The sequence below is a fragment of the Carettochelys insculpta genome, chromosome 13 (assembly GCF_033958435.1).
Source record: "Carettochelys insculpta isolate YL-2023 chromosome 13, ASM3395843v1, whole genome shotgun sequence".
Lineage (NCBI taxonomy): Eukaryota > Metazoa > Chordata > Testudines > Carettochelyidae > Carettochelys > Carettochelys insculpta.
In genome coordinates, this window is record NC_134149.1 from 41,841,365 (window position 1) to 41,858,185 (window position 16,821).

General features: G+C 53.7%; 1 protein-coding gene across 3 annotated transcripts in view; it reads right to left on the reverse strand.

Annotated features, from left to right (window-relative positions):
• Nucleotides 1-16,821, reverse strand: part of FRMPD3 (FERM and PDZ domain containing 3) — a 144,980-nt gene that overhangs the window by 53,245 nt on the left and 74,914 nt on the right. For all 3 annotated transcript variants that reach the window (XM_075008004.1, XM_075008002.1, XM_075008003.1), the window contains 4 exons: nucleotides 7,476-7,630; nucleotides 6,151-6,253; nucleotides 5,137-5,182; nucleotides 1,009-1,113 (listed from right to left, as the gene is read on the reverse strand). In XM_075008004.1, coding sequence (XP_074864105.1) covers nucleotides 1,009-1,113; nucleotides 5,137-5,182; nucleotides 6,151-6,253; nucleotides 7,476-7,623 — 402 coding nt within the window. In that variant the 5' untranslated portion in view covers nucleotides 7,624-7,630. The remainder of the gene's footprint in view (nucleotides 1-1,008; nucleotides 1,114-5,136; nucleotides 5,183-6,150; nucleotides 6,254-7,475; nucleotides 7,631-16,821) is intronic.

Consider the following 16,821-nt stretch of genomic DNA (forward strand, 5'->3'; position numbering starts at 1 on the left):
TCCTGCTTCTTTCCCTGGAAGACTCTGGGGATTACTGGCGAACTGGTTGGGCTTGACATTGCAGACATCCAAGAAGTGAAATCCTACTAGGGTGTGAATTGTTTAAAGTTCCCTGGGGTTCGTTAACAGGCCAACAGGAGGATCTCAAACACTGAATGCTCCTCCACTCAAGAGCAGCGAAGGTACTCACCAGGCATCGCCGAGGAGTCCTCCTGCCAAGCCAGACACGGTCAGGCTTAACACCCACTATTTCTAACACATAAACAAGCAGGGAAAAAAACAAGCAGCCCCTTACTGTCCACTAAGCAAATGTAAACCCGTTACAGACATCGGGCCGTGTCTGTACAGTGCTGTCACCAAGCATTAGCATTACAACTAGAGGATGAGCAGCTCACCTAGCCCTGGCCAGTGGGCCTCCCTGTGACTGCTGGGACGTAAACTCTCTCTCCCACTGAGCTGTCTGGTGCTGGACCGGCTGCTGGGGCTGGGAAGATGGGGAGTGAGCCACAGCCTTGCACTGCTAGCCCTGAGCCACCTCCCAGCCTCCTTTGCCCTGCTGCCTGACAGTGCAAAGGCCACAAAGCTACCCTAGAGACCCCTTCACTTGTGGCCTGATCAGCCTGGGGTAAATATGAGATGTTCGAATCAGTCTGTCGTCCACTCAGCAAAATCTACAAAGCAGCTGCTTCGCCTCCTTCACAAAAGCTTATCCGGGACACAAGAGTGGGCCTTGCGAGTAAGTCACATTGCCACAGACCACAAGCCTGCCCTGTAACAAACTCACCCACCCCTCTGTCATGACATGCATCACAACTCTTTGTCCACTGTATGTGACATTAGACGAACCACAGTCCGTCGCTTACAACCCAACTAGCAGAGCTCTCTCAGGCATTATTCTGTCTGTGGCAGAAATAACCCACAGGAGTTGCTGCACCAGCCCAGGGAAGTGTCTCTCAGAGGAGCAGACTGTCAGCAGAAACTCCCGTGGTACACAGCAGCAGCACGTACTGGATCTGTCTCACCAACCGTGACCTGTTCTGAAAACCGGACCTTCGCTGGGTTGGATCTCAGCTTCGCCTTCTTGGCTGCGCTGATGAAAGCAGATTTTGGCGACTGCAAAGAGAACACAGGTTGTTAAACATCTGTCCTGGAGGCTGGAGAGAGTGAGTCCTGGAGGCACTGCACAAGCACAGAAGAGAAACATTGATAATATTCAGTAACACACAAATTCTTGCTGTTTTCGTGTGTCCTGCTGGACAGACAGCCCCCCAGCTCTCCAGCCCCCTGGGAGAATGGGCATGGTGCTGGGGCAGGGATGGGCCAATCCACAGGGAAGGAAACAGTTGTAATCTTCATTGCTTACAGTTTCCAGAGCAGGACAGGAAGTGGGAAGAAAGGCCTGAAAACGTATGTCTAGTCAAAGCCCAGCTAGCACGCCTTGGGCTGCTCCGTCCAACGCTAACCTCGGTTCTCTGTGACTTGTAGCAAGGTGAGGCTCCGAGCCCAGTGAATGGAAACAGGTGGCACATGTTAGCAGTCACGGATCCAGGCCTGCAGTGTGTTTTGGCTACTAGTTTGAAGTGCTAACACAATGGGTGTCCCATCTCCCATCCCAAGCTGGGGTCACCACCACAACCCACTGCGTTTCCACCCCCCAATCATCCAGAACCCTGAGGAATCTGGGCTGTAAGGGACACCAGCAGAAGCAACTCATGAGTCTGCAAGCCCAAGGTGGCAAAACAGGGACGGACTGAAGAAAAGAGATGGCACTTTTGGGTCAGACCCTCAGGGAAGTTCTGTTGAAGCCGGTGAGTCTGTATAGAATGATGTCAGCTGTGGGTATGGCTCTCCATCTCTAAGTCCCTGGTTCCTGAATGCAGTCCAGGCTGCGAGTGGATCGCATTTCCCAGTGATTGCCATTGGGTGGCCTGTGTGAAATGACGCATCATTTGTCTAAAACGTTGTGAATTTGTTGTGGTTTTGCCATATTGTTTCATTCAAACAAAAAGAATCCTAAAAAAATTCCAAACACTCGAGGCAATATTTTGATTTTTCGATTCTTTGCTTAGAAGCTTATTTCAACATTATAAAAATAAATCGAAAGGTTTAAAAATAACTCAGGAGTGAAATAAAATGCTCAGATAGACCCAACAATTTCAAGTTACTGAAAATTTTTTTAAAAATTCATTTTGGTTCAACCCCAAATTATTTTTTTTGGAACACCTAGTGAACCAAAAAATCAGCTGTTGGCACGTTTCTCTTAAGGCTGGGCTGAGTCTTGGCATGCTACAGAGCTGTGCTGCCCTTACAAATGGCCTCTCCTGGTCTAGATTCAGACTGTCGAGGGCAGGGGACAGAAGTCTGCATTGCAATGGGATGTACAGGGTGAATTGATTTAAAGCAAGGTGATTTAGATCAAGTAGAAACCTGAAATTTAAATTGATTAAAATAAGATTATTCTTCCATTGGTTCTTTCGTTATTTCTAAGGAAAGGTGCCTTTGCATGAGGTTTGGTATACCTTTTTGCTACCTACAGGGATACACTATAACTATACACATTTATCTAAGCAATTATCTAGCTTAATATTTTCAGATTCTTAAAATGAATTATACGTTAGCCTGATAGAATATGGTGTATGCTAGATTGCTTATTTAGTATGTTTTTCATAATGATTCAAGCTGCATTAGGGTGGTAATAGGAATTTAATTACACAAAACAGCATATAAAATTTATGTTTATTAAAAAAAATAATCCCTTAATAAACTGTCTGATCTGTTGTAACATATTTATAAAGCTTGAGCTCAAGAGTTAGATGTTTGCCCTGTTTTCTTTTTCTGATACAGAAGCTCAGAAGTTTTTGATAGAGGCTCGTGGATTCAGCATATTAGTTTTTTATTTAAATGCTGTAAGAGATGATGATAATAAATTTAGGCCTTTCATGTAGGTTGGGTTAAATTCAGATTTCATTTTAAATGGGTTTATTTTTAAAAAGAAAAAATGTGAAGTAAATAACAAAACACAAAACTTGGATTTAAGTTGAAAAATCCATTTTTAAATGAAAAAAGGATCATATATTGTTATCCCCCCGGGGCCTGTGCTACCTTTGCTCCATAGAGAGAGGACTCGGGTCTTTGGAGCACTCAGCAGGTCTCTCGATGCGTGCTGCAGGGTGTGAACCATTCTTGTGGGTGTCTGTGCGTTGCCTTGCCCGGCTGATTTCCAGAGGAAGGACAAAAGCCATGCTCGCTCCGTTCTTTAGGGAGCGGCGCTGGGTTCTGATGCCTTCCGTCCAAGACGGCAAGAAAACAGGAGCGAACGGAGAGGGCTCTCATGCATCTCTCGCTCTCCAAGATCAAAGATCCGGGAAAGCAGAAATGACATCCTGCCTTCATGGCTGGTGGCACAACGGTTCAATCTTTTCCACTGCCATGGGCTCGTCGCGCTCCAATGTGATTTCACCAGTCGGTGCCAGCATCTGTCAGCACTGGGCAGCGTCTCCAGCAGCCTGGCATGCAAATGAGGCGAGAAGGCTCTGTTTCTCAGGGGGATTTCCACCTGGCATCACCAGGCCAGGCCACCAGAGAGCCCTGGGTCTGACCACAAGAACGCTAGACCTGTGCTTATGGCTGAAGCCCAGAAGGGCACCCAGCACTAATCCACCGCTTTCCTCCCCAGGCTTCCCCGGAAGGAGGCTCTGCCTGAACAGCCACCACTCCAGCACACTAAGCCATCCCGAGAGCGTCTCCTGCTGGTGGATGCTGCAGTAGCCATGAACTCAGCTGCTCCCATCATGCTCTACACCTGCCCCTTGCACAACCCCTGCTAGTGAGGGCTGGTGCTGCATTAGCTGTGTGCTCCCCAATGCTCAGCCTTCCTGAACGCCATTCACGGCAGCCATAGCCTGGCTGTTTCGCAGGTTCATCTTTTCTAACTGCTGCAGATAAACTGCTGGAATAGGTACACATCTCCTGTGCCTTGCAAGCTACCCCGGGCATCCAGTGGGACACCAGCCAATGGAGCAGGCTTCAGAAAGCTCCCCTTTTCCCAGCTCTACCCAGGGACCAGAGGCCGTCGGGGGCTGGGGGACATCCAGACAAGACGCAGGAAACACAGCGCAGTCACATTGTGCATGCAAAGGAGCCACCAGGCTGGGATTTACTGTTAGATCCCACCAGAGGCTAACGAGTAAAATATCTTCACTCTTGCAGCCCTGGCAGCTCCATAAAACACACCAGGCAGCTGAGGAGCGCTGGCATCTCAGGGACTTTCATTTTATCAGTCTTTCTCCTGGTGAGAGAGTTTTACAACCTTACTATCCGCTCGAGAGGGCAGCGGCAGAGAGCGTCTGAGAGGCCCTCTCCTGCAGAGGGGCTGCTGGAGCCTGCAGACTGTTTCGGCACTATTTTATCCAATTGTAATCAATTCCAGTCAGTCTGGGAGAGGTAACGGCAGCGCTGAAAACCAGGACAGTGAGTGCAAACAGGGGCCGGATGAGATTACCCAGAGGGCTGTAAAATGCCCATCCTTCCTGACTTGCAGGACCCGCCCCTGCCATGCTAACCATGGGCTGCTACACCCCTGCCAATCCTCACCTGCAGCACTCATCCCTTCTGTGCCAGTCCTGAGCTCCAACAGCTCAGCCAGTGCCCCTCATTTCCAGCCTGCAGTGCCGGTCACTGCTGTGCCAATCCCGAGCTCAAACAGCCCAGCCAATGCTTTCCAGTCCTGACCTGCAGTGCCCGCCCCTGCGGTGCTAGCCCTGGGCTCTCCATGCTCTGGCTAGTGGTGCCCTGGGTCTACAATCCTGGGTCTCTTTTGGGCACACCCTGCTGCTCAGCTTCTGGGACATGGACAAATGTTCGCTGAGAACTTAGCTGAGCCCACCCAGCTCATTTCCTCTGGGACCCTCAGAGAACCTGGAATCACATCTCCAAAGGGGCAACTTTTGTGCTTGTCCCCCTGCACTCCCTGTGCTTCTCTCTTGGTGTGACTGAGGTGAAGCAGCTGTGTGTTCTCTAGGTCACGTCCTAGTTCATTGGCCATTTGCGCAGGTGTGGATTTCACAACACACACACACACACACACACACACACAGAGCGCCTCCTGTGCCTGCACTGTCAGAGCCGGAGGCTCACCTGGTGGGTCTGCAGCACAGTGAGGATGATGAAGTCCTTGGCACTCCTGCAAGAGAAGGCACAGGAGCGGAAAGTTAAGGGCAGGTTTGCTCATGGGACACAGAAGGCACATGGAAAAGATGGGATGAAAAAACCATTTCGAAGAGCCTGGCTGAGTATTCAGACGACAAACTCTCTCTCCAGCCAGCCAGCCACCCAGATTTTCTCCAGCTGCTAGCAGAGCTTTATGCACCAGGTAGTACATGTGCTGGCAGCGTCTCAGACAGCTGGGGATGTTTGGACTGCTGAAGTTTCTTACTCTGGTACTGAAGAGTTAGCTACAGAATGACCTACGCCAGAAGCTGGCATGACTCGTTCTGACTGCATGAGTAAGGATTGCTGGGGATTCCCAAACACAATAGGGATCCCCCTGAGACAGGGAGAGCTGAAATAAAGATTGCTCTCTGGTACTTTGGTCCCTTCCCAGCTGACACCAGCACTGAGAGGACAGACAAGCTGTGGGGAACTGGGATGGGGTGAAGGGACCAAGTCCTCCTCCCTCAGCTCTGCCTGGGTCAGACCTCTCTGCCCTTCAGATTCCAGTCCTGGTCTTCTCCCCAGAGCAAGCAGGGACCTATTCCAGGTAACCGGTACTGCTGTGTGCAGTCCCTGGTGAGCACAGCTAGGACTGGGGTGTGTGTGTGTGTGTGTCTGTGTGTCTGTCTGTCTCTCTCTTGGGGGGTCAGACAAACATCCGGTCAGCGGCAACATTCAGCAGGGTGAGCTTCCTAACAGCAGTGCCGAGCCAATGCTGACCCCAGCAGTGCCAAGCTGGTCCCAGCAGTGTGTGAAAGTGGCCACGGGCGCTGCAGCCCTGCAGATCCCCTTACACTGCCCAGATACGGCCAGGTACGAGGCGTCTCAGCTAGTGGTTGTGGGAACACCGCCTGGAGAGCTGGACATGTTCACACCCCTGCTGCCCGCCTGTCCCCGGCAGCCCCGCTCCCCAGATGAGGCGGGGGAGAGGTCCGTTACCTGACCAGGTCGATGAATCTCTCTCTCGGGGCTTCACTCACGTCCTCGTCATTGATGGCCACAATCTGGTCTCCTGCCAAGAGTTTATCCTCAGAGGGGCCCCCTGCCAGGAAAAGAGTGGGCGTCAGAAGGGAGCCTCTCCTTTCAGCTGGATGAGGGGAGCGAGCCAGGCATCGGGGCTCCATGCCACCTCAGACCCTGCTATTCTCAGACTGCCGATAGGACTCTTCCCAGCTCCCACTGGGATGAAGGGCAGTGGCTTGTCTAATAGCCTTCCTACCAGGCCTGCTCCCATGGTTGAACCGGTGCCTTGCAGGGAGCCGGCTTCAGCATGGTTGGGAAGGCCGGGGGCCCTGATCACAGGAAGGGCTGAAGACAAGTGGAGGAACATGTCAGCCTGCCCCAGAACCCTTTGTGGTGGCAGCAGCCAGGCTTCATGCCAGCAGAGGCTTCCGCAAGGCCCGGCAGGGGACTTAGGGCACCTGCAGCCCAAGAGTCCATAGCAGCGGAGGCTCTTTGGGAAGGGGGCATGCTGCATGGGAGGAGAAAACATCTCTAGGCCTGACCAAGGAACCAGTCACCATGGTGCTGCCAGTGCCACCGTAGAAATGGCATGTCTTGTGCCACCCATGTCCTCCACTGGGCTCTGCTTCCTCGTGGGCTCCCTCCCACTCAGTGGGTGCTCTCCGGCCCCCCTCCTCACTCAGCTCAGAGCCTCTGGGTCACCCTGTTGGCCAACACAGGCAGGGGCTGGCTCACAGGGGTCCTGGCAGCCATGGACTGTGTGGCTTATGACAGGTGGGCACCAGGTACTCTTCCCCGCTCCCCTTCTGCACAGGGGTGAGGTGCTCTGGAGTGCAGGGCAGGGCTGCCTGGGCCTGGTGTCAGGCCTGACCCAAGCTAAGCCAGGAACCTGTCCAAAGCAGAGGCTTGCCTATTACTCACAGTACAGCTCTTGCTTACTTTGCTTCAGGCCTCAGGCTCTTTCCTTCTACCTGCTGCACTTCCAAGATCTCTGAGCCAGGCACTAGCCCATCAGCTGGTGAATGTCTGTCTGAAGCCCCCATACATTCAACAGTCAACTCCTCCCAGACTCTACCCCACGGTCAGAAACAGGCGCGGAAGCTGCGACAACCTCCAACCCAGCTCCCAGCCTGCAGCCACGCCTGCTTCGGAAGGCCCATACCCCACCAGAATGGCAGCATCCTTCCAGCTCCCACTCCTCTATCTGCCTGTTCTGTGCTTCCCACCTGGAGGATCAGCTCCACCCAGGACGGCCCCTGGCCCCAAGGCAGCTGTGGGCGGCTACGGAGGCCTGAGCCTACCTGCTGTTACTGAGCGCACCACCACAGGCCTCTCGCTGCCAGCCACGAAACCAAAGCCGTAGAGGGGGTCACGCTGGATTTTCACGTGTCGCAGAGCGTCTGAAGGCAGCTGACCACATTCCATATCATCACAGCTCTCCTCCTGCATCACATGACTGGAGGGGGAGACAGGGAGTGTAACAGCGGTACCCAGCCCTGGCACCAAGTTGTAGACAGAGCCCCCTCAACCTGGCGCGTTCTGCTGAGAGGAGCCGCTGCTCGCAGGAGCACAGCGTCTTACACCGAGCAAGGCTGGGTAATGGAGCGGGTTATGGTCTGCATCTGAGGTGGGGGTGAAGGCTGCCAGCACACGCCAGCTCCCCAGGGAGGAAAGGGGCCAGGTGTCACCTCCCCTGCCCAGAGGTGAGAGCTGTTCTCTGCATGCTGTGGTCAGTAATTCCATGCGAGCCGGTCCTTTGGACAAGTGCGTGTTATGAAATTCAGCCCCTTCCCCAATGCACCCACCACCCTGGAGGCTCCATAACCCCTAGGGAGCACTGTGGGGCTGCCGAGGGAGCGCCCTTCACGGTGCAGGTGCCCCCAGGCCGGCTGGAAGTGCAGTGTCTCCTTTCTCCTTGGCTTCTCGCTCAGCTCTGCTGCGTTTGTATGGCCAAACATTCTGGTCCCCCTCCCCCCAAACAGCTGTAGCTGCCAACCCTCCCAGGGACCTAACCGCCTGCCTCCTACGTCACCACCACACGCGGGTTCTGCTGCTGGAACTTAGCTGACAGTTCAGCTGATGATACCTGAGGCATCCAGCCCCAGCTCACAGAGCTGTACAGGCTCCCGGGGCTCCAGGGGGCCAACGCTTGTCTTTGTCAGTACAGTCGGCAGCGCAGACTCCGAGATGTACCAGGAAGGGCTCTGTGATGGAAGGGTCACATCACCATCCTCCCAGATTCACCTCACCAGAGCCAGACCTTTGCCCCCACGTGACTGGGGGTGCTCATTTCTGAATCATGACCCCACCCCCTGTGGTTGTACCTATTGTCCTAGTTCCAATGCCCTGATCCCATTAGCTGACCCCTCTTGTCATTGGGAGACCCCATCAACAACCTCAGCTGCTAGCTTCTTGACCAAATGGGAGCATTTCCTCATCTCCACCCCTCTGTAGTTCACCAGAGGTGTTCTGTTCACTCTAGGATTGCTGAGCACCATTGCACTTGTAAATGCTGCAATACAAAACAAATATGCAATCACACCTATAATCTTGCCAGACTGCGGGGAGGGAGAGTGTAACCAAGTGTCCTCACAGCCCAGGGTTTGCCAACAGGCTGGCGGTTGTATCACTGGTTCCATTTCACAGAAGGCAAAACTGAGCTCCAGAAAGGTTAGGTGACTCATCCAAGGTCATGTAGCAAGTCGGTATCAGAACAGGAACAAGGAGGACTGTTAATGTAGAGGGTAACAGTCTCATTGGTGCGTTGATTGCTGGAGTGTCTGACTAGGAAAAAGTGGCACTGGTGCACAATTGTACCAGAGGGAGATGAAACTGCACATGCTCACAACCAGAGAAACAAAATGATGACTGAGTTTCACAGATTCCTGGATTCCGAGGCCAGAAAGGACCCTTGTGACCATCCTGCCTGACCTCCTGTATAACACAGGCCACAGAACTGCTTTGCAATAATTCCCAGAGCAGTTCTCTCCGAAAAGAAAGCATCCGATCTTGATTTTAAAATTGTCAGTGATGGAGAAGCCGCTATGACCCTTGGGAAACCGCTTCCAAGTGTCTGAAAGAGAATGGTGCTTCTAGGCTGTGGCTGCATGTTACCGTCCTGCCGATTCAGCCTGCTTTTAAAGCTTCTTCCAGGCCTTTTGGCTACAAGTCAATTGTTCTCTCCCTCTGCAGTTTAGCATAAAATGATACATTCTGTATCAACTCCAATCTATCCAAGCTATCTATTTCCAGTGGCCCCCAGCGCTGTGCTCTTTGGACACCAGATTCAAAACTAAGGGTGACAGCACAGCATGGCCGAGACCAGAAGCGAGCTCTTTGTTCGAAGCTGCCTCACCCAATGGGATTTATCTTGATAGTTCTCTTCCATGAGCTACGCACGGCTCTGTGACTATAATGAAGATCTCTGGAGTGAAACAATCAACTTCTCATCTTCAGTACTACCAGGCTGAGCAGCTAGTGACCCTCTGCTGAGAAAACTCCGGCCTCCAGCCCCTCGGCCAGAAGCCTCTCTCCTGATGGGAGCTTGTAGGTTTCTTTAGATTCCAAAATCTACAGCTTAAATCTACGAGGACCCGTGTGTATACCGCAAATCCAAACAGACATGATTATCTGCCGTGTGTTATGCCTATGATACTGTGTTAGCAGTAGGGACACTGCATAGGCTGCTATCTGTTGTGACTGTGGACATCAGTCAACCTTTTCCACAGATTGATTTCAGCCTTTCCACAGTTCCCTGTGAGCTGAGCACTTGGGCAGCCACCCAGGAAAGATTCAGGTGCCACCCAGCTGATTAGCAGAGCGCTGACAGCCGGCAGCCTGTGTTTCTATTGGTGGTGCACATCCATGCATCCCTTGGTGCACATAACATTTATTCCACCCCCAGATGAAAAAAAATGAGAGGGAACCCTGCACAGCTCCTTCGGTCCTGCCACTCGCCCAGCTGGGACCCCTCTCCTATTTTGCAACTGGGAAGGACACAGTGGTTGCAACCCCTTATCTGCAGTCATTGTGACCCCCAGACTAAGAGCTCCTGGCTTAGCTTCCCCATTGCATAGCAACGTGTCAAATGGGTTTGGGTAGGACACAGCAACACAAATGATATGAATAAGAAGGGACAAAGAAAAGGGCAAGCAGAGGGGTGGTCCTGGCCTTCCCCACTAATGGACCATTGCGCGGCCGTGCAGGGGGGATCAGCTCCCAGATGAGCTGTGATGTTCGGCTCTCTCCCAGGCAGAGCATCAAGGTGAGGCGCTGGGTGTGTGTGTCGGGGGGGAAAGGGGGAGTGTACAGCTTTGCTGTTGGTTCTCTGTGTGGTAGCTCATTCTCTAGCATCCTTCCGCAGCACTGACTGAAGTCAGTCAGCTAGATTCACAGCAGCTGTGACGCTGAAGGTGCCAGAGTTGAATACGGTTCCCATATAAACTAGCCTCCATACCCATCTGCTGCTCCAAGGAGCACCCCCCGATTTCTTCGGGAAATGCCTGGGAGCCAGCACAGCCATTGCTCATGTGCCCAAAGAGGGCAGCATATGTGGGAGCTGCACATGTGGCTGGAATTGCAGGGTCACTGGCATAGGCCAGCCCGGGTCTGTGGTACCTTCACGCTCTGAGCAGTGCAGCTGGTTTGCAGCAATGCGGCATGCTGGGGAGGGGAAAGGAGTGGAGGAGGAAGGCCGGGGGGGAGGTATGACTACTTCACATCAGCTTTTCATCCCACAGCTGCACAGCAAGGCAGGGTCGAGCAGCAGAACTGTGGCTCAGGCCTGGAAGAGCTGTGGGGATGGTGGGGCTGCAGGGCAGGGCTGAGGGGCACTGGCAGAGCTGTGGTAGGACTCGGAGCAGAAGGGGCTGCAGGTCAGATGTACAGGGTAGGGCAGAGCACGGTGGGGAGGGGCCCCGCCTAGGCACAAGCTCTTCAGTAGTTCTGTGACTAGCTCAACAGCAGCTTGTTATCAACGTTGTTATTCTCATGAGCCCTTTAAACAGAATGAAGCAGTTTTTAAAACCAAACAATCCCCAAAGCCAACGTGGGAAGGTGAAATGCTGACTGGGAGCATCACAGCAACTCCAGCTCAGCCTGACTCAACAGAAACGCCTGCTGGCAGAGGGGCAGGGAGACTCACCAGACGAGCCAGGAGTGCTGGAGGCTTCGCTGGCCTGACCCAGGCTCCCTCCTGGACAGCTCTGCCCTCTGGCATATGACTCCCGTTCGGCCAGACAGTGCTCAGATGGGCAGCAGTGTACAATCCCTAGGACACCAAAGCCTCCAGGACACGGCCGAGTTCAGCCTGGGAGCTCTCCACTCCGCAGACGAGACCCAGGCACAGAGAGACAGAGGGACTCAGAGCAGAGCCAGCGACAGGACCCAGGAGTCCTGCTTGCCAAGGCCGTGCTTTAAGCCCCTGGTGCACTACCCCATGCGCTGTTCTTCGAGCAGGGAGAGGCGCGGGGGCTCCTTTAGCTTCCCTCAGAAGAGAAGGCGCAAACTCGGTCTATTTGGCTTTGGCAGCTGAGCTGAGCTCTGCACAGCTGTGATGCTGATAAAACACACCTCAGTCCCTGGCACCCACATGAGAAATGAGTGCTGGAATTCCCCCTCCCTGCTAGAACCACACTGCTCCTTTATCAGCAGATGCGAGCTGCCGTGGAGTCCATTAAGATGCTAATCCCCGGCGCTGTAAATCCCAGGCTGCTAATTGCCTGGCCCGGGCGGGCAGCAGAGCACTAGTCTCTGTCTTGCTGATGGACTTTCTGGGGGTTCACAGCGACTGGTGGGCATCTCCTGAATGGACAGATGGCTCAGCAGCTGCTCAAAAAGGGCTCACCCCGCTGAGGGGGCTCCTCCACTGCAGGGTGACAAGTGTGGGTCCCAGAGAATGCTGGTTTTGAAGCCAGTCCAGGAGCTGGCTCCCCCGACAGCCTAGCCTGGCTTCCTCCGGGTGTTCCCTGAACTCTCTCCCTGCTCCAACACTGCTGGCCTCCGGGCCTGCTTCATCTCAGCACCCCTGCACCAGTCTGTCCTGCAGCTCAGCTCTCACCAGGCAGGGAACGACTCACGGCTGCAGCATGGCTCAAAGGATTGTTCTTCGGCCTCCCAGAGGGAGCGTGTGCGCCAGGCTCTCAGAGTGGCAGGCAGGCTGCCTGCAGGCAGCCTGTGGGACCTCAGGTCGCTCCTGGGCCTCAGTTCCCCAGCTGGACAATGGGAATAAATGTGACCTCTCTCTCCAGCATGCTGCAAGGGTTAATCTCTCCCTGTCCATTACACACAACCAGCCCCTGATGAGGGGCCTTAGAGATGGGCCAACCCCTACCATTCATCATTCTTATGAGCCATCTCCAGAGCTCTGGACTGGGGCCCCAGATTGGCTGGCACCAGATGGACTGGTCTTACACTTGGACCCTTTGCATATCATCAGCTCAACAAGTTACAACACGTGCAGATTAAAGGATCCAATTTGGTTTAAACAAGCCTAATTTCACTGGTAGCAGTCAGCCAGGCACCATGAAATGGAAGAAGGGAATAAAATGCACGCGACGCTGGGTATTAACAATCTAACGCCTTCCCCGGCGTCTTAAGCTGCCTTTCCTCTGATAAGACTTCGATGCAGTAGAAGCACTACACGTATAATTAATAATAAAGGACCAGCGTGACTTAATCCAGGAGCTCTGGAGAAGCAGTAACATCTCATCAGCAGGGGAGCAGGGTCTGCCAGAACCTCTCTGCCAAACTGGCTCCCTGCTAGCAATCCTTCAACGCTAATGGAGGAGAAGACGGCAGGGACAGGCTCTGCCACACTGGATCAGCGCTACAGGCCACCTAGTCCAGTCTTGTGTCATCAGCCCACACCCACCCCAGGAGAAGCGTTCTCTGGGCCGCCTACAGAAGTTGACTTCTGCTCTGAAACTGGAAGGCTTATATCCCTTCTAAAACTCACGGTTCCTTATTTAAACACCTCCTATGCTAACTCTAGGTACTCTTGTTCTCCCTGTAACTACCAGTGCTTTTCTGGAAACCTGCTAGGTTCTCAGGCTCAAGGAAATCTTTTGGCAGTGAGTTCCACCAGGTGATTGTGTGAAAATGTAGCTTCTTTTTCAGTTATGAACTGGCCACCTTTCGGTTACATTGTACCTGCTTCTTGTTTGGGTGCTAGGAGATGGGGGAAGGAACTCCCCCACCTCCTTTCTCTATGCTGTTTGTTAGATGATATATTTTTATGATGTCCCCTCTCTTATCTGGCTCCTCTGTCAGGTAAACAGGCACCACAGGACAGCATTCCACTTTGGTTTTGGGATGAGGGGCAGTGAGGGTTTAAAACCATCCCAGCTGATTGGCTTTAACCTCAGCACAGCATCAAAAGGTAACAGGGTCAGAGCAGGAAACCAAGACACAGCCCTGAATGTACAAGGACAAGCCAGCGGTTTGCCCACCTGTATCTCGTATGAACACAGAGGATTAGCTCGACTAAATCAGATCATTGTTCCATCAAACCTAGGCAGGATGCAGAGAGTGGTTAGACTGCCTGGCTGCATCTGCACTTCTCTGTTGACCCTTTCAGCTTCTGCCAAATATACGCTTACATTTAAAACATGTTCTATTCCTTATGACTGTAAAGGAAACCTGACCATAACTCACTACATTGCTGTTAGAATCTGCAGGCAGGCAAACTGCGACAGATGCTTGAACAGTCCCTCTTCAGTGCAATGGGGTGTTTACTCTGAAGCCTACTGACGATAACTGGCCAATAGTAGAGCTAGGAATAGACCCAAGGTCTTTAGATCCCTGTCCAGCATTCCATTCATGAGCCCATGCTCCCGTCCCAGCCCATGCTTCCATCTGGAACCCAGAACAAAGTGTGAGAGTTCTTGTCTCCCAGCTCAGCCCAGATCTCTCAAACCCTCATCCTACTCAGCCACGGCCCGTGGCTCCTAACTAACTCACCAGGTTTTCTATACAGCTGCAAAGTGCCATCACCACCTTACAATGTCTCCCACGCCTGCCAGTCTGGATCGAACCCAAAGTCCATTGAGGTCGGTGCGGTGTCTCCAAGAGTGAGCAGCATTAGCTGTTTTAGAGGACGATGCAAGACACCCGCGGGGGATAACTGTGGAACAATGTTCCCACAGAAATTTCTTCCTGCTCCCAGGACTTAAGAACAGGGTCAGTCCCTAACCAGGAACATGGATCATCTTTATGCCTTCTGATCCTCTGGGTAACTACAGGGTCCCCACACATTAGGACGAGGAAAGGAAGCTATGCTCTCCTACCCTCCCCTCCCCTTGACTCCTACCCGCCCTGTTGCCCGCACACCTCCAGTGTTAGCATTCATGAAACAAGAGTGCCCTTTTCCAAATCCAGACAGGATGGCTGGTGAGATTTCTCCCTCATATTGTCTGCCAAGTGGCAGCTGACCTCAGGTCCCAGCAGACAAACAGCAGCTCCTGGGGGAAGGCAGCTTTTGCCTCCCCCTGACCAAACTGATTCTCCTCTGTGCTGTGCACTTCGGTAAGAGGAGAAATGGTCCCTGTGAAGAAGGCCTCAGGTTCTACTAGCTGCTTTCAGGCGGTTCCTGCACGCCCTACCCCAGCCAGTACTAGCTGCGTTCACCCACGGACATGGGCCTCAGAGGGAGCCTAGGACATCTCCTTAGATAGAGGGAAGCCTCCTGACCACTCAAGACTTACTGCCCAGACAATAAATCACTTAGCAACACAACTGGGTCTTCTGCCTTTCTCCCTGGGGACAAGGTACATACCATGGGTCCGGCCCTGCCATGCCTTACACACGAGTAACCCATACACAGGCAGTCACAGCACATTCAGAGGGTCTGCTCACCCAAGTAAGAGTCCCTCCTCATGTGAATGAGCCTTGTAAGGCCACAGTTTCTGCGCAAATACACCAGCTGGGCTGTGGCACTGTCCTCCCCAGCCAGCACCGCTTGTCATGGTCCGGTGCCAGCAGTGGGCTTGGGTGTCCCACTCGTGGGGTCCAACTCCCCTCCCCACTTACTTGAGCGACGGGATGCTCAGCTCACTGCTTCCATCCGCCTGGTGCCTCCCACTTGCTGACCAGACGCCCAGTTTGGGACGTGCTGGAGGAGCTGCCATGTTTGCCCATCTGGCCCAGCGTCCGGCCTTTGGGGCCTCCCCTGTTTTCAGCTGTTCCTCTCAGACAACAGACATCTGGACAGGGGTCTACAACCTGCACCACCCATGTGTCTCCACATTCTACCTGGCCGAGTAATTCCTGCGCCCAGCAGCCCCACTGGAGATTTGTATTCTGCAAGTCACGGAAGCAACCTACCAGCTTCCCTAAGGAGCTAAAACAGCCCAGAGCCCTGCAGCAAGGCGAGCTCTGCCTCAGCCTGCCACAGAAGGGTCCCGTGCCCAGCTTTGCTTGCGGTTCTGAGGCGACATGGTGCCCCTGTTCTGCCGTGATGACATGGCAGAGACGCGTCACAGGGCACGGCGACAGCCCCTCACGCCTGGACTCCTGAGGAAACCGGCCTGTGCATAGCGCTCTGAGCAGCTGAGCACTTCAGGTGCCAGGCGCGCTAAGGGGCTCTTTAGCGGTGCGCCGGGGTGAGCAGACTGGCCCCGCCACGTGCCCTGTAGACCAGCAGGCTTTGCTTGCTCGCAGGCAGGATGAGTTCTAGGCTCCAGGGCTCTGACAGGAAATTCAGAGCCTGTCAGCAGAAGTCACCCTGCTGACCTCAGCGGCAGGGCAAGGGCAGAGAGAAGCAAAGGGCAGGTTCGCGCTCCCCTTTTGGCCCCTCGACACTGCCACATGTGCCGCAGAATCAGGCTCAGCAGTAGCCTGGTGTAACGCCTCCACCCGCGCCTGGGGGGCTGCGGAGAACTGGCTCAGGGCTCCACAGGGCACAGGAACAGGCTGAAGAAGGGGGTGTGACTGGGACGCTGCTGTGGACTGGCAATTCAGGGCTACGGGATGACCCTTAGTAGCATGCTGTGGCTTAAGGTAAACAAGAGCCGGCCTGGGCTCTCTTCAGTACACCCCAGGGCCAGGAAGGCCAAGGGTGAGGGAAGCTTCAGGCCATTTCCCCTGCTCCATCTCTTGTGTTTGGTGCAGCAACAGACGACGGGAGAATCTGCCCTATGGCACATGGCACCCAAACACGCTGACCCCAGCTGCTGCTGCTGCCTCCCAAGAACCAGCCAACCCTAAACCCTTCTCAGATCAGGGCTATAATTACTGTCCTGCAGGGCACAGCTCGGAGGTGCCCACCCTACTTATACCTGAGACCCATCGGCGCCTGGACGCTCATATCACTGCACACGGCGTAAGTCCTACCTGTCGCTTGCTGGCAACCAGCTTGTGGCCTGGGGTGTTATATCTGAGCATCCTTCCATCCCCATCACTTACGCACTGAGATGTGCGGGGCACCAACGGTCATTAAACCCTTCAGCCCTCTTCACAACCAGCTGCAGTACTTGCCGGTGGTCTGGCCATCCTCACACGCGAAGAGGGATCCCCTTGTGGTTGTCAGAGAAGACACAGAGGCATGTGACCTTTCCCTCCCAGCTGGGAGCCTATTAACAGTGCTCTCTTCGTTCAGTGCCACAGACAGGCTGTCCCCAATGCAGTAAGCCGCATGGAAGATGGGACCTG